Source organism: Dufourea novaeangliae, unplaced genomic scaffold (assembly GCF_001272555.1).
Source record: "Dufourea novaeangliae isolate 0120121106 unplaced genomic scaffold, ASM127255v1 scaffold2, whole genome shotgun sequence".
Taxonomy (NCBI): domain Eukaryota; kingdom Metazoa; phylum Arthropoda; class Insecta; order Hymenoptera; family Halictidae; genus Dufourea; species Dufourea novaeangliae.
In genome coordinates this window covers 873,075-895,700 of record NW_015373882.1, presented here as the reverse complement: position 1 = coordinate 895,700, position 22,626 = coordinate 873,075, and the positions used below count along the sequence as shown (strand labels likewise).

Below are 22,626 nucleotides of genomic sequence, written 5' to 3'. Positions count from 1 at the left end.
TTGTCTACACTGTTTTAATCGTATTTAGTTGGTAAATATTCATATTCAAAATAGAAAGTAAAAAAATTAATTAACTGGGAAAAATCACAGAAGTACATTCTTTTTTATCCATAATATACGGGTGTCCACTTAATTTTGTCCCTGACTGTAAATATTACGATCATAAGGCGTGCGTCTACAAAGGCCCGTCGACAGTGGCGTAACTACGCAGGGCCCAGGGTGGGTCTGGCCCCCCAGAATACGTACTGTCGAAATATGTAAAAAAAACATTCGTCAGTTGGTAAAATCTTATGGAACAAAAAATAAATACTTAGGCCGAAATACAATACGCAACGCAATTAAGTACAAAAAATACAATACTCTTCTCATTACATTAAAGTATTAAGTAAAATTGTATTAAAATTAAACTGTTTAATTTTTACATTCTACTTAACTAATAATCCTGCAATATCAATTGGAGGGTCGGATGCAATTAAGGGAACTAGCGTTCGAGAATGTGGAAAATATTCTTGCAGAAAAAAAAACATCTAATTGAAGCTTATATATGATACATTTTAATTATAGGTATCTGCACATAATACAAGAGTATATACTCTTGATTTTAATGAATCTCAAATTTCTTCTATTTTTAAGAGTTATGTTCATATTCTTCTATTCTTAGTCTCACTGTTAAATAAACATGTAAATAATTATTGCAAAATGTGTAACTTTGTGCAACTCACGTACGTGGTATAAAATACGTACAGGTGTCTGATGGGGAGTGCTATGGGCGAAAGTCTGTTAAAAAAATTCTAGTTACGCCAATGCCCGCTGATGATCGTTCCTGTAACTACATACAGTGGGCTCTTACGATATTGCCGCTTGACCCATTGCTACGCGAAGCACTTCCCCTGCATACGTACTTTCACCCATACAAATTCGCTCTCCCACCACGTTGCGTACACCGTTGCCACGAAGGAGCCTTTCGACGTATTGCCGTTTCCGAGCATTTTACTCTCCTACAGCTCCGGCCGCGGCAATATCGTAAGAGTCCACTTTCTATTGACGACGGTTATGAGAGTGTTAAGTAAATGAATAAGTAAGAAGTAAAATTATCACGTGAGGACAAACTTGAATATCACTTTCGACTGTTAACAAACCACCTACTTTTCATGTACGAACGACTCGCTCAATAAATAATGAGAAAAGGAAACAAAGGGAAATAGCCTCCACATATGGTAACTTGTCAGTCCAGCATCGTAAATCTATCTGAAGAATGTCCTTCCAGCGACAGAGATTTATTGCGCATATGTGGTACACACATTTCGCGGTGTACCGTGCGTGTCCATGTATCAGTATAATCTTGTACGATACAAAATTATCGTATTTAATAACCTGCCCGCACGAACGGGCTCAATAAACCTCGCGGGGTGACACTTTACCGATATATATCTCCCGTACCTGCGCCGGTAACGGGGCAGAAACTTTATTGAAGCAGCTCGCCGCATTACCAGTGATATCATTGTCGATTTCACACTCGGTTAATTACGGTGGAAATCATTGAATATCAATGAAGTCTCGACACGAGAGAGGCTTTCTAATCAGCAGCGATACCGCCATGTCGTCTTAATTAATATCATATCCGCTCGATCTTCGATTAGCTTAAGGGGACCTAGTAGTATCTCTGTAGACGTCCATTTTCAATGAGACATTTGGGATTTTTTTGCACGGAAACTATAACACATTTTTCAGTCAACGATTCAGGGTATATTTATACATATTTCAAGAACATTTGTAATTTTTTATGTCGAGAGAAAATAAAAATTCGTGACAGTGCATGCCTTCGTATACAATCGCTTATAAATACACGGTGTCCGTGATTCCTGTCGTTCTGCTTATTTTAAATAAAAAGTAAAAAAGATTCTTAATTGGGGTAAGATAGGCTATGACAGGTACCAGAACGAAAGAAAACAATCGACAATTGAAAAAATAGCGGCACTTTAAAATATGACTAATAATTTTTTCATGGTTCATTAACTTTCAGGGACTTAAACGATAGAAAAAAAGAAAAGTTTTGAGTTGATTCTGGAACCAATATCCTCTCAAAGACGCATATATGTACACCCAGAACGTCTAAGGAAGGTCGATTTTTGTAAATTTTATGGAGAAATTAATACATATTTAATTTCTTGTTTTTTTTTGTTATTGTAGGTACTGCTAATATACCAAAGAATTTTTATATACAGGCTGTTCCACTTAAAACAGGCCACCTAAATATATTCTCTATCTGTGATCATACGAGAAATATATTTTACGTAATTAAAATGGTTTCAAGAGACGAATCGGATGGCAGCAAAAATTTTGTATAAGTGTCATTTTTTAATGGGTTTTTCAAGGTTACCCATGTTTTTTTACGTATATACACATAACTTTGCTTGTCGTATGTTATAGCCTACAGTATACATTTATCCATACATACTAGTATGACCTTGAAATGCCCTTGAACTCTAAAAAATGTTATATGTACTTATAAAAAATTTTCTTTAAAAATGTTGAATCCAATTATATAATTTTTTCCACCAGCTGATTAGTCTCCTTATATATTTAATATTAGAAAATAACGAACAGTTTCCGTGTTATAGCCAAGTTTACAAGACCCCTTTTTGGGTAACTCGGTTTGCGGTCCCAATCAGCATTTTCACAGGGTTCATCTGAAACATAAACGCTGATCATTTCCTTGAAATATACGAGGAAATCTAGTCCTTAACGTAGCTGTTTTTTGATGTATTGATTTCTATCTAAATGGTGGCTGTTTAAGGTATTAATTTTTCTTTAAAAAATTGCTCGACTTTTGGCTTTGAAAAAGAAACTAGACTGCAGATCAAAGAAATCCTACGTTAAGGACTAAATTTACTCGTATATTTTAAAGGTACGATCACCATTTATGTTTCAGATGTGTTCACTGTTCAGGTGTTATAAAAAGAAGAAGTCTTGTATACTGGTTGTAACACGGACATTTTTCGTTATTTTCTTATATAAATCTTTGTAAAGATTGTTCGATATATGGTCATCTTAATAGAAAGAACGAGAAATAAAGAAATGTATTAGTTTCTCCATAAAAATTCACATAAATCCACCTTTTTTTAGCCGTCCTAGGTGTATGTGCCTCCTTAATCGATCACGGGGATCAAATCTGTAATTAATTATCCGTGTAAATTTGTGCATGGATAATGGAATTGAATTATAATTTCTTCTTTTATCGCGAGGAATCTTTGATTTATCGATCCGGATAGGGTCTAGTTGTCTCTGGGATTGAGACGCGAGGATGTAGCATGACGGTTCGTAAAGTGGAGATGATTTATATCCGTCAGCTCTTCCGTTTATACGAGTGAGCTGCAAGCTTCGGTGTTCTAGTTTTGATCTAGAATGTAGGTAGATGAGGTAGATAAATGACTGAAAACATATACCTGTACTTATATAGGTGGGCAGATGACTGAGTGAGAAAGTAAATAGATTGACAACCGAATGGATGAAAGGGGAATGGAATACATGGATACGTGAATGGGAGGTGTTCTTCCTCTGTGATTTTCACGTAATAATCTGTAACCCATTGCCTAAGTACTCTTGGCCGTTTGGTGACACAGTGTAAAGAATATTCTCCATATTGACAACTTTAATTTTATTAATTAATATCAATTAATAACACTCTGACTGAAAATGTTAAACAGATCAATATGTGATTTGTGAATGGGGCAAAGAAGTGAATACGTGAGTGTGTATGTAGACATCCAACAATGGGTAAGTGTACCAGTAGATACATGGATCAATAAACAGACAAATATGAAGATCACAGGGGAAGAACATGACAATGTTAATTAAATAATAGTTTTAAAATTGAAAACACTATCAGTCAATCCCATATCATCGAAACTGTTTTTTATTTATTTTTTGGATTAATCACATTCTTTAACATTAATGATCACGCTCCTGAACGTTTCAAAAGTATTGATTGCCATGACATTAGTTATGCCTGCGGTTTTTTAAAATGCGTCGTGGATTTTTCAGCGGTGTCTCCCTCTTAATATTTATATTTTCAAATAACCATTCCTCAGGTTACCCTTAAATTGTCAGTTAACTTCTTAATTTGAGCTTTTAATATTGAATTTTTCATGCACTAACAAAATTATTCCCCTGTTTCATTTGGGCTTGTCGCGTTATTTCCCTGCACATATAGTTTTAAAAGGCTTATATCTTTAGACCTCACAGATTGGACCCCTTTCCACCTATGCCATATTGAAGTACCTACTCTCATTTAGTTATCAGATAACATAAAAATTAGAAAATCGACAGAAATGGTCTTATCATGTTTTTTTCCTATGGCCTTCTTGTGTAAACGAACAGATGTATGTACATACAGAGCTATGAGTCGACAGATATACTATTCAAATTCGATACAATTGTTTATGTATGCTGCAAAATACAGAACTGTACAAACTGACGTGAACGAACGAGGCGTGAAAACGAATGTAAAGTTTATGAATTGTTCCTGGAAACGTGACAGAAGTGAAGCTTTATTTCCCCGAACCGCAAAAAAGGTTAAACGGTCAGGTTGGAATGTGTTGTCGAACAAATGTGTTAAGACTTCCCACAATGCGGGAGCTCGTTGGGAGTCTACCACACACGATGCCGCGAAATGTTACGCTTCATTAATCGGCCTGGTAAACTGAGCCGTGTACTTATGAGAGGATAAAGCAAGATCCATGCTCGCGATACAAGCTGGAAAAATCGATTGATCCGTCATCGTTTTATTCGCTCGTGATCTGTTCTTCGGGGATCTATTGCGAGAATAATGGTTACAATAAAGACAAATGTAGAACATAGCACTAAATATTATACAAATCATTGTATCATATCTAACCTTGAATGTTTCACGCACTTGAACGTCAGCTCAGAAATAGCCATAATCTTCAATTTCTTACTCAATTGTACATTTTAAACCGTGTTACGTTTAAAATTATAAATTTGCAATATTAAGAGATATACATACTTTCATGATCAACACTTTCGAAACGTTATTTTTCGTTGGTTGTTGGTACGTTTGCATGTTTTTTTGCTGCGTTCACTAATTGTCACATGTCAAAACTTACATACTAAGGTGTACCAATAAGTAGTCCCACTATTTTTTGTGAATTTCTGTGTTTGTTTCCAAATAATTCAAATCACTTTGCTGTACTAACAGTATTTAATATTTGTTTGCATCATTCTTCGCCATTTTGACTAGGCAAAAGATCGGAAAGGTATAGAAAAAAAACATCAATTGATGTATGTAAAAATATATAGTTCTATTTAAAAGAACAGAGGGGACCTTGAAATCTCTGAAACGCCTCCACTTCCGGGGTAGACACGCGCGCCATGTCATGCATCGCACAATACCACTTAAATTTGCCTAATGAAATTTTCTTCTATCTCCTACCGTTTTAAAGATTACTTATTGGTACACCGAATATATGAGGTCCTAAATATCGAATAGGTAGCACAAGAAATATATACCTGTCAGATCGACTGATATAGTTGACGGTAATGATATACTGAAATCAGTAAACAGCGTGAACATAAACACCGGTTTGGGTACGCTGGTCATCAATGTGTACCATGGCATTAGGCAAGCGATACCTAACTCAGACCTTGGTCAGTTGTGTGCAAGGCATGTCCATTATAAACTAGTTCTCCTGTTGCACCAGTCGTCGGAATTATAGAAATATTGAAAACCGTCCTGACCCTGAGGACCCTATCTGGGTCATCCTCGGAAAAGAAGCTTCTGTTTATAGGACCACTGACGTTACTACCTCACTATATCAGTACCGTCAACTATACACTTATAAACCAATTCAAATTGGGATATTTAAAGTCACTGGAAAAACACACTTACTGGTGCTGTAACATTGTTTATACAGGGTGAGTCAATAAGAACTATTATCTAAAATAACTCATTACCTATTAGTTGTATCAAAAAACGTTTTAATGAATTATACATATAGCATTTTAAGAAACGCATCGCATGGATACAATTTGATTTCATTATGTCTTATTTTTTTTAAACATCAAGTGACCTTGAGTTTCTTCGAGGGCAACGCATCTTCTTTTAATACCATTATGCTACAGGTCGTTGAATTCTTCCTTCTATTGGCAACAACGTGGTATTAAAAAAAAGATGCATTGACCTTGACAAAACTCAAGGTCACCTTGATATCTAAAAAAAGAATAAGATACAAAACATTAAATTGTATCCATCCGATGCATCTTTTAAAATGCTACATAATTAATTACGTTTTCTGATACAATTAACAAGTAACGAGTTATTTTAGATAGTAGTGTTTATTGACCCACCCTGTATGCACCGAAAGTCTTAAAAGGATTAACCTTTAGAAGACAAGCAGGTTTAATGACTTTTTATATTTTCGAGTTAGATTTTCTATCTATTTGTCAACTACGAAAAATGAGTCACCTCTCTGGAGCTTGAAAATAGGCTTCCTGTTCTCTACAGAATAAAATGGATAAGAATGTATAAGTACACGATGAGTCACATTAAATGAAATACCAAAATACCTCTACTAGGTTTGAAATTACAGAGAAGTGTCAAAGGACAAAATGGGACACACTTATTCTTTATTTTCAAAGTTAATCAAAGATGATCGGTATCTCTTTTAATAGCGCCATAAAAGTCAGAGTATTGTAACTGATGTGAAAACGAATTCAATATCAGACGATACTGTGATTTTTCGGCGACCTCAGTTTAGGAATTTAAAATCAAGTGATGCAACTTTAATGTATGTATCAAGTGTATCGATAACTTGGTCCACTATTTTTTAAATTGTCAGGCGACATATTTTCAATTGAAAGTATTTTCTCGGTCTTGAATTGAATATCAATGTATGCAAAAAAATCACTCTGAATATAATTTAAATAGCATAGATCCTTGATTTCTTGTATTACATAGAAACGAATACCGACTTAAGAAATAGTGGTTTACTTATCTGGTGCACTGAATTGTTACATTTTTCAAGCATTCGTTTTTATTTCATTGTTATAACTTACGTTTATTTAATCCACAGCCGTTGTCACGTGAAAATATAATTATCGTTTAATTAATCCAGCAATTTTAAGGTCATTTTGACAATCTTCTTCGTTTTATAGTTCCTTTCATGTAATGAAGTTTTAAACGGCGTGTATTCCTAACATTACTGGACATTCAAACCATCTTCAGTATTGTAAATGCTTCTCTTGACACTGTCTTTTATTCTAGGAATTTAGAACTCACGATATGCAGGAATAATTGCAATGCAAATAGAACAAGACGTGGACAAATATCGTCACAGTAAAATTACTGCAATTCGATACAACCTGTCGTTATTCGTGCCAATTTATAAAATGCTTTACATAGAATCTACTTTAAAATCATGTTACATACTATTCTCTGTATTTAAATGGAAATTGTCCCGTTATATCTATGCATATTACCTTTTTGAAAGCTGTTGAGTCATAAAATAACAAATGAATTATTCGGTGAGCAACTAGTAAAAGAGTACGGTTGATAAACTCATTTACCTGCTTGCATTTAAATTTATCCACTTTCCTTTGGAACCATTCTACAACACTTATACATTTTTAAATGTTCAAAATTAATATTTATAGTTTCTTCAAAATTGTTCAAAAAGATTTTAGGCACCTCTAGCTGGTGCTACTATGCAGGATACAACAAAATAATATTCTTGTTTTGTTTTCAACGTCTCGATGTCCTTAATAAAGTAATACATTTCTGATTAATTCTCATTTTTGTAAAATAGTTTAGGAAAATCTAAATTACTAAAAAATTCGTAGTCCACTGATAAAATATTATAGGAAAGTGGCTACCTAACACATGAATTCGTCTTTAAAACATTTCTGTTCGTGACAGAAATGCATCGTTTTTCTTAGAAATACATCATATTCATGAAAAAATACATCGTTCTCTGCTACAAAAAAAGTAATTCAGAAACTTGTTGTGGGTAACATATTTGTATTTTCCAAAATTACTGATGACATTTACTTCCTTCAGCATTTTTATTATATAAACTTGTTTAACTACTACCACGCATCCGTTATTTAAAGTTTAATACTACAAAAGGATGACATTTAAAATAATGATAGCTACAACTTTGAATAAAAAAGAGGGTGATACATGAAACATTTCATTTCAATGTGAAAATCGGTTGTTTTCACGGATTATTTATGAAACCCGCATATTTTTGTTACAGACTGTTCGATTGGAGACCAGAACGTGCACTAGGTGAACCGCTGAAGCACGAAAGAGTTGTAATTATTAAAAATCTCTTTTCGCCGGAGGATTTCGACAAAGAAGTTGCCTTGTTACTCGAATATCAGCAAGATATCAGATCCGAATGCCTAAAATGCGGTGATGTCCGGAAAGTTGTTATTTACGACGTGAGTACCTCTTATTTGAATCGATGCTCGTATATAGATAGAATATTTAATCTATGTAGAAACTGCAATTAACTATTGTGATTAATTTTTTTTTTTATTTCCTCATTTTATAGAGGAACAACTTTAAAGTTCAAAACATAATATAACTAACTCTGTGTTTTTATTTGGTTATCACGCCTTGAACATTAATTATCACCCTTTTGAACATTTCAAAATATTGATTGTCATAACATTCGTTATGTCCTTAGTTCTGTTTTTACTAAACTTTTTGGGCTTAGTACCATTTTTCTTCTCTTATTAATTAATTTTTCATGTAATCATTACTCCGCGATAATTAAAATTTTAATTAAAATTCTTGGTGAAAATAAAAATTTTCGCGCAACAGTACAGTACTATAACCCTCCGTAATCATTCTGAGAAAGTACAAGCTAACAAGGCAATTAATTTACTAGCTACGCGTTCGTGTAAGATCCATGAAAAATCTTCGGAGATTTAGGAAGTACACCGTTAAGAATTTTAGTAGTTTTATAGAAAACATGAACCACTCGCTTTTGATTGCTTTTATAGCTCTGGTGTTGAAAATACAGTATGTAGTTCAAAAAACATCCATCCTCCAATTTTCATGAAACTTGGTGAAATCTTCCCAAATATTCTCAGATGAACATATGTAAAATGCTTTTTGACGCAATTGAAAATTAGCTGAGATAACACGAAAACAATAAATATAGTTTTATATACTAAACACACGAAGTGCCGTAGCACCTAGAAACACCCACTTACCTTGCAGCTGAAGTGATGGCACACGACGTCTCGTGGTACTGCAATAATTTTTTCTAAAACTGACCTAAATCAATTGTTATATCTGTGACCCACCCACGCGGAGCGATACAAAAGACGCTTTAGCGGAGTGCAGAGGGAGGGGCTTTACCTAAATTGACAATGAATAATTACTCAAATTATTTTAACGTTATCCCAGTTGATTTTGAAATGTGCCAAAAAACCTTTGACATATGTTCAATTCGTAGTATTTGAAACAATTTTACTGAATTCCATCAAAATCGGAGTGTAGACCTTTTCGGAATTAACAGCCAAACTACATCACCTACTATAGAATAGTAATATTATAGAAAAGTAATGTCTTTGAAGAAATTATTAGTGCAAAATATTTTTTATAAATAAGTTAGAGCAAATCAGGCAGGATAATTACCTACTAATTTCGTCCAAATCCAATTCTATGGACGAAAACAAAACCAGAAAATTTCAATTAAACGAGATAAGTAAAACGAGATGGTTGTCTAGTATAGAAGTAAGGAATCGTCTTTTAGGCTCTCGGACTTTATTAATCGTCCTAATGTACAGTCGGCTAAACGTAACGAGCAAAGCGCATTAGAGTCGCTCGTTATCTCCGTTCCACGTGCCCCGTTTTGCATAGATTATTGCATCGTTGACGAGTTTTGACGTACCACCAGAGCTGTATGAATATGAATTCGTCCATGTAGAGCGGAGATATCTACGGAAGAATCTTCTTGCAGTTACGAAGTAGAAAACCTTGTTCCTCTCATTTAATGGATTCATGGTTTCACGAGAATGGGAATAAGCAACAGCTATGAAAATGTACTTTAAAATAGGTCGCGTGAATTTCGTGTATTACTTGAAACTTTATTCACCTTTCCTGTTGCTTATAGTAAATAATATAGTTTATTGATACACCGTATGATAAACCGTTAAAAGACATCGTGTTATTTGTTCAAAATTTCTACCGTTTTGGGGTCATTAAATTCTGTGGTTGTATAATTGATAGAAATATCTAGAAGTCTCGCCCCTTTTGTTATTATGTTATGAAATATTTAAATTATGAAAAATGACAGACATTTCTTATCGTTCATTGGCATATATAAAGAGAATATTAGTATCTTTTGAGGTCGTTGCGTGAAGTTCTAGGATTAAACTGTAAGTATATGAAAAAAGTCAATGATTATCATCTTTACTATCTTTGAAACTGGACCACAATATGTTTAACGCTAATTGTAGAATATAGAACATTCGTTGTCTCTGTGACCACATCAGGTGAATATATCTTTTCTATGGCATAATATTATACTCTAACAATTCGTCGTTACAATCGGTAAAAGAAAATTATCGATCGTTCGTTTTTTTTTGCCACTTCTTGAAGTTATTCTGAAATTTGAGAAAGCGTAGGTATTCAAGTTTAGAGTTAGTGTAGATATGAATCAAACTAAGTTAGGATTGAAAAAGACAAACGAATCAATTCAAAATGGAAAGACTCAACTCTGATCGATCTACAGTCGCAAGAGTGGAGTGGCTCCAAGCTGTGACGAAATAGATCAAATTGAAATTAAGAACCTCCATTCAGACCAATTCACGATGGACAAACTAAATACAAGTTCAAGGAACTCGAATTCGGTCAATTTAGAATTGGTAGAAACTGGTTCTATATATCCAAGATCAAAAGACACAAACTGAATTAATTCAGGGCCGAAGGACGCAAATTGGATCAACCTAAGACCAAGAAACTGGAAACGAAGGCAATCAAGATCGAGAGATCCGAATCGCATTCGTCCGAGATAAGAAGACTCGATCTATCCAAGACCGAAATATATGTTTCGGACGAACTCGTGATTGACAGACTCGATTAAGTGGCATCTAAGATCAAGAGACTTGAATTCAATCTATCCACGACCGACAGACTTGAATTGAATACATCTACGATTGACGGACTTGAATCGAATCCATCTAGGATTGAAAGACTTGATTCGAATCCATCTAGGATCAGCAGACTTGATTCGAATCCATCTAGGATCAGCAGACTTGATTCGAATCCATCTAAGATCGGAGGACTTGATTCGAATCCATCTAGGATCAGCCGACTTGATTCGAATCTATCTAAGATCGGAGGACTTGAATCGAATCCATCTAGGATTGGAAGACTTGATTCGAACCCATCTATGATTGACGAACTTGATTCGAATCCATCTAGGATCAGCAGACTTGATTCGAATCTATCTAAGATCGGAGGACTTGGTTCGAATCCATCTAGGATCGACAGACTTTATCCGAATCCATCTAGGATCGGAGGACTTGAATCGAATCCATCTAGGATTGGAAGACTTGATTCGAACCCATCTAGAATCGGAATACTTGAATGGAACTGCCCCAGAACCGCAGAATGCGTCTCGAACCCATTCAGAATCACTGACCACATGCGAAGAATTACGTCGAAGAGTCTCCAGGCTTAAATCCTTAAGTCCAAGGGTACTCTAATTGGATTCCTTGAGTTCAAGAGTTCTTTGCCTTCAATACTTGTGGTCAGGAGTCACCTAACATGTGTCCCTGAATTCGAAGTACTATAACTCGGTGTCGAGAGTTTTCAAGCTTCACTTTTGTTTTTTTTGATTGGAAGTTCATGGGCTTGGAATACTTGGTCCAATGGTCTTCTGACTTAGACCCATTTGTTACTATTATCAACATTGTTTGTGCCTTCATATTATTTGAACATATTTTACTAAGAATACATTTTATTTTAAAACGGCGCATGTGTCATCCTAATGTTGCTGAGAGTAGGTTGACAATTGAAACATTCTGTGCTGCGTATGTCACCGTTCAATCATCGACATATTCCTTCAAGCCCTCTGACATATAGTAGCTATTCGGGACAGCAGCGACAATGTAATGTACAAGAAACAATACTAAAATAGAATCATGTTACCGTACGTCTCAATGATGACGCAGTGTGCAGACCTGTTTTGTTTCCGTGTCTTAAAACACATTCAGTTTATTATTTAATCGACATATTGAACGATGAGTAACTTTTATTAACAGAGTAAAACATAAATAGCTATGAATGTGGTTTGAGTTTTTAACATTTTTTTACTATGAGCATGTAATGATTATATGAAAATATTACAATAACTGTACGAGATCGGATGAATGCAACATTCTGTAGATTTTACGCACACTTTGTAGATTTATTTAAATTATATATAGGGTCGTTACAAATGTGTCAATATTAGGATATAGTTCCTTAAGAGTAGTATATGCACTGTTCAAAGTAATTAGATGATCAGGTAAATAAATTAATTATACTTTGATGTAGTACCAACTACTTCAAATTCATCAAATGATTGAAAACGGTACGAATATAAAGTGTGGTACTTCGTTCCTTTGTAATCATTGCTGTATTTTTTTAGATAATTCAGACATACCTATCTACTAAACATTTTGTGTTTAATACTTTAAAGTTCATGCTATCCTATACTGTCAAATATTTTTTCTTTCGTTCGAATGTGTTTTTTGGTAACACCTTCTAGCAATCGACCCAGTTTAATATGCTCGATATCGTTATGCGAAATTTCTTCTGATACAACAATCATTTCCAATTATAACTTAATTATTAATATGAGATACTTAAAAATAGCCGAGTGAATTCGCAGTGCATTTCCATTAAAACTTCGTTTAATTGATGCAACAGTATACGACGGACCGTTCATTAGTGGAAAGCTGGAACTGTATTTCTAGTTTAAATTCTATTATATAATATTAAATTTGAATTTCCCGTTAATACGAATCCAGTGTTCCTGCTTTGTATGGAATGCACAAATCGGAAATACCTCAAAGGCATCTTTAATATCTCTTTTCAAAACTGTATTTCGTGATCACATTTTGCATTCCGTTACGTGTGATTCCTTGTTGAATGTGTAAGTACGTGAAAAGTTCATGCAGTGATCATATTAACCCGTTTGATTGAATACTTCTTTGCCAGAAGTAGTGTTAGCGTATTAACACACGTCGACGAACTCTAATTAACGCATTGCGTATCGATCGTGACCTATTTCATTTTAGTGTTTTTTTGACTTGTACATTGATGATTGGCTAAAGTAAATTAATTCACGTTTGTATGTAATTAAATTGCTGTATAAACCAAACACATAGTTTGTGAAGCAAATATTGAAGGAAATGCCTGTTAGAAGGCAATAACACGGTTGTTTAATATTTTGTGTTGAAATATTATGGCATTCAGAACATGTCATAATACTGCCAGTGTTTATAAACTGTAACACAAACAAAAACTATCAACGACCAGTTACATTAAACAAGTCATACTCAATTATACCGGTATTCAACTTGTTGACTGTTCACCTTTGTGCTACTATGACAATAACGTAATGATCTGCTTCTATTTACATTCCTACAATACAATTATAAACATAAACATTTATGTATTGAATTACATGCTCATTATTTGATGGAATATTGAAACGTTACTATTAATTATATTTAGAAAATTGCAAATATTGCCATTTAGAAATTCAATGTATCTTCATGTAATTTAACGATGTCGATCACAAATGACCGCCGCGATTATCAACTTTTAAAATCGATTTTCAATGATAAATTTTTTAAACCTATTTTCTCCAAAATATATCACATAAAATATCATTTCTCAGTTTCGACTTACTGTTGGCTGAAGAATCACTTCTGCGTCGTTCCTGACGCTATTTCCGGTACAATCAATTATTAAATTCTGTCACAAAATCTACGTATGAAATTTTAAATTGGTAGCTCTGGTTTCCGATTTTTAGGTTTGTTTATATTAACCCTCCGTGACTCCCCTAAATCTTTTATGGCACAAGCGAAATTTCGCGCTCCAGTATCTTCAAAACTAATGGATTGTTATTAAAAAGACCTTTTAACATTCAACGTCAAAAACGTTTAGATCATGTATTAGCGACCCTAAGAAATATCCCTAAATTTTTTTCACATTTTTTTGAAGTTTAGAAGATAAAAAAATAGGTCTGAATATAAAAGGACCCAGGGTTGTGACCGAGGTAGTAAAAATAACGGGGGCCACGAAGAGCTAATGTACGAGTCGTTAGGTATTCGAAACCAGTAAGGTTTCTCTTCGAAAATGGAAAATAATGATCGAGTGGAGCGTCAAAGCATGAAAATAGTTTAGCAGTAATAAATGGCAGCACAGATTACCAGCTTGTGTAACTGCAAAAAGACGACATTTCGAATAATTTATATAAATATCCTTACATTAGCACATTATCTACCGGCTGCTATTTAATATATTTAGTAGAATCCAACAATAACCAACCAAGGAACTATTATTAAACAGTTCAATAACAGCAGAAAATTACAGTCATGAAAAATAGTAAGAGCTCTAATAGAACAACTTGACGATTTCTTCTTTAACCCTGACGTAAGCGTAAATTAATAGGGTCCTATCTAAAATTTAAAGATCCATTAACAGAATATCGGTCAGTAAAGTGTTAACCCCTTAACCGGCCACAAATTTTCGCGCTACGTAGTACTTGACTATAAAAAGCTGAACACGAATTTCCAATTTTTTAAATATACTTGAAAACAAAACGAGTGTTTCCTTTCTTATAATATTATTAAAATAAAGTGACGTGACGGCTATTTTTTTCGACGTCAAATTGTAAACAAAAGTAGCAGCCAATACGGATAAAACTGCTTTCTCCACTTAACACTAGAACTACCGGCGATAAACGCATCTATTTCGATCGGTCGATAAACATGACAAACTTTCGAAAATATACAAATTTATAAAATAACTAATTTCTTCACTTTAGTGTTCCAATAAACGTTGCAAAGAATCTGAGAAAATGTAATGTTATAACATTTTAATCATCGTTATAAGAGTGTACTGACAAGTCATTTTGACTTGTTTGGTAGTTCTAGTGTTAACAATGATAAATATTTTCTAATAACTTTTTTCCCCTAAATATTGGCCGTTTTTCGTTTATTGCCGATATCGTATGTGTGGGACAGAACTTATTACCTGACTGTATAACGGAACAACCGAACATGGCGGTCCAACGGGAACAAGACGCGCCAGACGGCGATCACAAAGAACTCGCCTGGAAGGTCCTGCCTCGGCCGACGCAAATAAACTTTCGAAAGGGGATGACCTAACCCCATAAATTCGCGAGGAGGGACACTCCCAGTCGACGGGTCTCAACCGTGAATCCATTCAATGTCAAAGTGAATTCCGTCGTCTACGGGGCCCCCTTGATCGCGCTCGCCGCGAGAAACGTCGCGCCGAGATCAAAAGCGATAACGCCGCACGAAAAAGGAAATTTTTGCGCTGCAGCCATTCCGGGAGTGTCGTGTCCCGTGCCGTATTTTCCCGGCCGTTTTTCGGAACGCGTGTAACACGGGAGAGGTCACAGGTCGCTAGGTCGAAAAAAAGGAAAAAAAAAATGCTCAAAGGACCCTCGATGGCCACGGTCGAAGCGTTTTACGGCACTTCCTGGCCCCATGGCGATTCAGGGAATATCATTTTGTCGTAATTTCTCCTCTGGTTCGTTTTATTTTTGGCGGTTTCCCTTGTTTATCGGATTTTTTCCGTTCTCGTTTTTTTTAACGCTTCGAGAACGAAACGCGCTCGCACGATCGTAATCGAAATTTTTTTTTCGATTAATAGGAAATGGAAAAATTTCTAGTATTTCTTTTATTTCGATTTTCGTTTTTTTTTTTAGCGTGGATGTTTTATTTGACAGATTGCGTCTGTGTACGAGTGCATTGTATGTTTATTTATGATGAACGATGGAGTGACATTTTTTAGTAATTGCTTCTTTCAGTAAGTATTTTATCAATTTTTTCCTTTTGATTTGCTTTTGTCCTGTTCTGTAAGTCATTGCATGAATGTTAACGAGTTGTATCATATGAGACATTTCGTAGGATTAATCGTGGTGGAAAGTAACAAATTGTAGTCATAAAACTAAGAATAGACCACAGAAAAATGAGTTACAGTTATATAATATTATAGAACAAACAAGTCCGCATGGATGTAAAATATCAATGTGAAACTCAGTCCATTATAGAATATATATTATTAGAATGTTAAATATTTGAAAGACCGAGTTCGACCTCAGGAATAAACAAAGAGCTGAAAGAACTAGTAACTATGTATTCGTAGAAAAAATACTTGATTTCCTGAAGAACACTAATTTATAACATAAAATGTGAACAGAATAAGAAAAGTTGCTAATAACATTAATAATTCGCGCAATTATAAATGTTTTAATTCATTTTTTCATTCTCTCGAAAATCGAAGACATACAAAACATTTTCTAATCATCTGTTAAAAATTGTAAGCATAATAAACAGTTTTAGGTATAATTTTCATAGTTTCTTAATTTAGAGAATTTTAATAAATTCAACTACCGAGAATTCAGGAAAACTGAAAACTCACGATTCAAACATTGAACTGCTGCCATTGTCGCAATATACATATTCATTTCTTTCGGGTTATTTTAAAGGCACGGAATATTAAAATTTCAATAACATGAGGGGGAGTAAATAAGTCGAGGGTATACAATAATATTTTTTAAACTTTCAACGACTATTCCTGCAGTTATACATCGCCTGGCTTGTGTGTCTGTTCATTACCGATTATATCCACTTATTTTAATATTTATAAGCATCGGTATATCGATGTGATATTATCTGTTTCTGATGATTATTCGATATAAATTGAGACGACAGGGAGCTAATAAGAGAAATATAAAATAGTAAATATCGTACAGTCATTAACATATTTGGTCTGTAGAAATAGTGAGCAATAGTTGTACACAATATCCGCAATATTTGAAAAAACTTCACAAATCTCTCGAATTTATTATTTCGGAAACGAAACTGTATGTAAATGTGTATTATACTATTACGTTATTGTATATAAAATGGCAAATTTTTGAACGCCACTTAATATTGCAGAATTCATTATAATAGTTTCTGGTCAGTGTTTTTAGTCCAGCTTTATTTTGTATGAAAGCACAGTAATTTTTCTAAAATAATTACATTCGTTTAAGTAAGATTTTGTACGTTTGTTGACGAAACAGGTACATTTGTACCAATATTATTAACAGCTAGAATTCCGAGAAGTAATTTTTTCTGTTTGAAATTGTGCTCTAAGAAACATTTATCACTTCTGCCTGTCCGATGAACGATTTCATTATTATAAAATAGTTTTTACCAAAAACTTAAATGAAATTTGATAAAACTAAAATTGAAGATCGATTAAAAATTTTTATATCTAGATAAATATAAGAATGTTCAGCCGAATTTCACATTGACCCACTATTTTTTATAATTCGTTACATCAAATTTTTCAGTACTTTTACTGTACACACAACGCGTAAGTGGGAACCGTTGCTGTTATTGTTCATCCATGAAAGCCTAAGCAAATATACCAGTCAGTAACAGCCAAATACATTTTCGATTTATTTTTTGCACACAGAATCGGTTTTTTATTGATTGTACAACCAGAGTGGTGACAGACCGTATATGTGTTATACATATCGTGGAATAAGTTTACGATAAGGCAAAGAAACAAATTGATCGATCGAATGGGTCGCGGCGTAGCAGGAGCGCAAAGAATATCGTGTCGTGACCGGGGTCAGACAGTAAAATTAATGTTGAAACCGAAGGCTCATAAATTGCGGTTTAAGTCGGGACGTGAAAAGTGTTATGGAGAACTGTGGGCGACGTAAACAGCTTTAAGTCGTAAAACGGGAGGACGACTCGGCGTCGTCGAGCAACAAAGCGCGCGTAATGGAAGTGAAAAGACGACCAGCATCCATCCTCGCGTGATTACGGAAGCCATTGTTTAATTATGCACCTTATCAGCACCCATTTCGAGCGTAAAGTAAAAGGGGCTAACGTTGTATACGTTTAACGAACAATTGTGTTAGATTAAACTCTGAAGAGCAGAACCTCCAATCGACTGTAAAAGAGAAAAAATAATATAAACAATATGAACACATGAAAGGATGTATATCTCTGATACCATTGGCTTTATTCGTGAAGAATTGTACTTAGAATATTGTTAAAGTTTTGCAATCGTGTTATCCACGTCAAAATTGCACTAAATATTTTTTACAAAGAACACTGAAAAATTGTCGAAAATATTGAACTTTGCATATTGATAACTAAACTTGAATTTTGCGAAAATTCACGCTTGTATTAACCAAATGTTTGAGAGATAAAAAATCCTGGACAAGAATTAACATTCTGGACTAAAGTTTTTCTTTTCAGTTAAATACAAAAATCGAAATTCTAATAATTGAAAATACTATGCACACACAAACTCCGTTCTTCATTCATAACAAATATTAGAAGCATAGTTCATTATAAGTACTTATGATGAAAATGTGGACGCTTTCATTTAAAAAAAATAATAACGTGATACCTGCAGCTCGAAATTGATTTTCATGCTTTTGCAAATTATTTTGTGTTAGCTTTTCTCCTAAAAATTATTTAAATGTTTTCATTCCCATTTTATTAACAGCCCCAGATAAAATGTCGTATAAATGCAACAAGTTGCACAATAAATATGTCTTTCTAGTAAAATAAGGCGATTCCTGATTAATACAAAATTTTTATTGAAAATCTATGATATCGGCCAATCTTGAAAATTCAAATTCCACTATTGCATGGTTGCAGAGACATCCAGAAGGTGTTGCACAGGTGACATTCCGTGAACCTACAGAAGCTCAAGCTTGTGTCCAGCTGTTGAACGGCCGTTGGTTCAGTCAGAGGAAAATATCTGCTGAAATCTGGGATGGGAAGAAGAAATACAAGTAAGTTACCGGTTGCTTTCCCTCTTTATCGACTAGTCTGCTAACTCAACCGATGTTGAACCCTGTGCCGGTTAATTCGATTCCTGTGGAACGTAGCACTCTGCGTCTATAACACTGTTTTACCAGCAATACTAAACTTTATTTAATCTAAAAACGTTGGTTTTTATTATTTTTTGGTGAATTCAACTATATTTTAGTGTGCTTTGTAAGTTTCTTTATATTTTTTTAATGAAAATGTTCTATCCTATGAAAAAGTTGGTTACGTTCGAGATTAATTTCTTTATCGTTCTTTGTTATTTATATTTCCAAAAAATTTATTAAACTTGCTGCTAGACACTCGTTCTTTGTAAACAAATTGCTAAATTCTTTTATAATTCTTACAATAAATTTTTGCTTTATTAAATAAAAGGGAGATACATATTACCAGTTGCTGATAAACTTATAAACATACTAAAAAACAGCGAAATGTATGATTTATTTGTATTTGATTTCCATTGCAAAATAATGTTTGACACAAAGAGTACTGATCTTTTGTATTGTTTATATAATAGCCTTACATTGGCATAAGTTATTAAAATTAATTTATTATACATATATTTAAAATTACATTCTCATATCTTTTTCATATTATTATCATTATATGAGGAATATTTATTGAATTGATTTGGAATTATTATACAATATTTCTCAATGCACTTTGTTACCATAAGTAGTATTCCCCTTTGCCAACCTTTATTTTACAACCTTGTGATTCGATTCATCATATGTAATACAATTAACAATGTACTTAGAATATTGTATTGAGTTACTTGAGAAACATTTGATTAACTTAAATGTTTCTTATTGCTTGTAATTTCTAATGTTTATATTTGCGATTTTTTAATACAATTTTATTCTTTGCATCTTGAATTATCACAAATTATTACTTTACTGTATTTTATACTGGAAAGTTAAAGTGTATTAAGAACCTTGCTCATGTGAACTTTTTTTTTTAGGGTCAATGAAACTGACGAACAAATTGAAGCCCGAATTGATAAGTGGTCTAAGTATCTTGACGACGAAGAGGAAGCGGAAGAAGAAAAGTCCCGTAAGAAGGGAAGAGAAGAGCAGAAGCCAGGTGAGGAAAAGTCAGAAACAAAAGTACCCGACCTACCTGAAACGACGAAAAAATCGAAAAACACTGATGAGCAACGCCTAAAAAATGTGAGAAAGCCTAAAACGACACCAAAAGCAGAATCATCGTCAAATTCTGAGGGATCGGATTAGATAATCCGAAAATAGTAAAGAAGAATAACAAAATAAAAAACTTTTAAACAAGACTAACCAAGAGTAACGTTGACGATCGCAATTAGAAATATTTTTTCCAGGTTACAAGATAACTGCTTGTAATGCTTGTTGAACATCCAGATATTGTGGCATTAGTTACGTCGTAATACATTGCCGTTGCTCGAATAGAATAAATGAATATGATTTTGCTTGTACTTTTCCAGTTTACTTATTTCCCCCTTTTTTTCTTGTAAGAAGAATGTTGAATATTGTAGAAAATTACGTAAGAATGAAATAAGTAAGCAAGGATTGAATTGAAGATTTGAAATGAATGAGCAACGTAATTTGGACTGTAGCTAAAACAACACACATTACTTAAAAGAAAAAAGCAGCTTAAAGGTCTTCTGTATTTTAGGTAGAGTATATTTCATTCGACCTTCTGTACAGTGTATTTTACATATTTTTACCACATTTTTATAAGCTCAATCCTAGATATGTCTATTTTCTACGTTTTAAGAACACTCAATGATAAAACAGTAAGTTTTCGGTAATAAGTACAGTGGATTAACATGGGCATTAAATATAACTGTAAAAATATTGTTTCGATAGTGTGTCACAAATATATCAGTTCTAAATAAACTGATTTTTCTTTAATGTTCCATTTAATAACTTGTATGTAATAATTGTTATATCACCTTTCATGCTTTAAATATTCTATACTTCCTATCCCTCGTCATACTCCTAGTCAGGTTCTTAAAATATTTTTATCCATACTATCCCACACTTGGATAATCGATGTTTTTAGCTTGTTCATACTTTACAATTGGTGATTACTAAAGAAAACACGTTGTAGTGTCTGACAAATTTTTAACACGATTTAGATTTGAAGTCAGTTATTCTAAACGTGATATACCATTATCTGTAAACCAGAATCAGGTTCCGGCACTGACACATACGACAGAGTTGGGCACAATTTTATTCGAATACATGGTGAAATGCAACAGTATCTAAGAGCGTCATGCTGACCTCTAAACAATCAATGAAATTAAACGATTGTTTGCCAAGTGTCTACTCATTCAAGAAAAACTATTATTTTATTACAACGAAAATTGTAATTTCCACGTTTAATCAATTGAAAGTGGCGAAGTACTTTTTTTTTATCTTTTATTCGTTATTCGAAACTGTTCATCTAGATAATGAATTTGCCCATCTCTGTCACACGAATGTATTATACTCCATAAGTATAAGATTATTCTCATCAGTTCCATTCCAAAATAGTAACAAATTATTCACAAACGTAGGAACATCATTAACGTACAATTTTCCTTTGACCAGCAAAAACGCCCAATATTTCATATTTACAAAACACACGAAATACCAATGTTCTACACCTAAAATAACTATACCTATAATTCATTAGAATATATCTTTTTACTATACTTCCTCAGCACTTTGTATTAACCCTCAAAAACCACGCCCCACCTCGGCATACGTAAACACCACACTAGTGCGAATTGGAATTTTGAATTGTTAATAATTAACAGCTTGAACAGAATAACAGCAAATTGAACTCGTAAAATATCTTTCAGACTAAATTTGCCTGACAAAGTCAAAAAGAAAAATTTATTTTAAAGAAATAGTAAATTTCAAAACGAACTAACGAAATAGTGTTTCGCTGGTGCAAATTCACACAAGTGTGGTGTCCGAGGGCTAACAAAAAATGAAATTTGCTGAATGTCTGTTACATAAAACTACAAATATTTCGTTTTTCCAGGGATGGTGTATTTACGACGTTCACCGTACGAACTGGTTCGGTTCACATCCATAGTTCACAAACGTCCCGTATAATTTTCGTACAGGCGCAGTATCCTCCCCCCGAGGGGACATGGAATTCCTTCCGTTTGAAGGGTTTTCATCGTAGATTTCGAACCGGTCTTTCCCATCGGCGGGGCCCTCAGCATCCGACCGTTTCGCGGTTCGGCCACAGAAGAAGGGCTCGACGGAATCGCGTTTTTTGTAGCAAATTAGAGAATTCCAGGAGATCTTCTGTCTTCCTTCAATTTCTTTCTTCTGCCCGATTCCTCCGCTTTTGTCCTCGTCCGCTCTAGCGTAACGCGGATCCGTCTTCTGCCCGCCGTTCCCGCGCGAACCCTTCCGACAAACTTAATCTCGTAATGATCTATTGTTCCGCGTCGCTCTAGCGGGTTTTCACACCTACAAGCCCCGGTTACTTCGCCTCTGGCCGACTCAATGGGGTACAGCACATTCCATT

The 22,626-nt window shown here is 34.1% G+C and overlaps 1 protein-coding gene across 1 annotated transcript in view; it reads left to right on the top strand.

Annotated features, from left to right (window-relative positions):
* LOC107187167 (HIV Tat-specific factor 1 homolog) overlaps positions 1-20,447 on the top strand; it is a 130,659-nt gene extending 110,212 nt beyond the window's left edge. Inside the window, exons 5-7 of the mRNA XM_015575218.1 lie at positions 8,274-8,460; positions 18,952-19,088; positions 20,084-20,447. Coding sequence (XP_015430704.1) covers positions 8,274-8,460; positions 18,952-19,088; positions 20,084-20,354 — 595 coding nt within the window. The 3' untranslated portion in view covers positions 20,355-20,447. The remainder of the gene's footprint in view (positions 1-8,273; positions 8,461-18,951; positions 19,089-20,083) is intronic.
* The last annotated feature ends 2,179 nt before the right edge of the window (positions 20,448-22,626 follow it).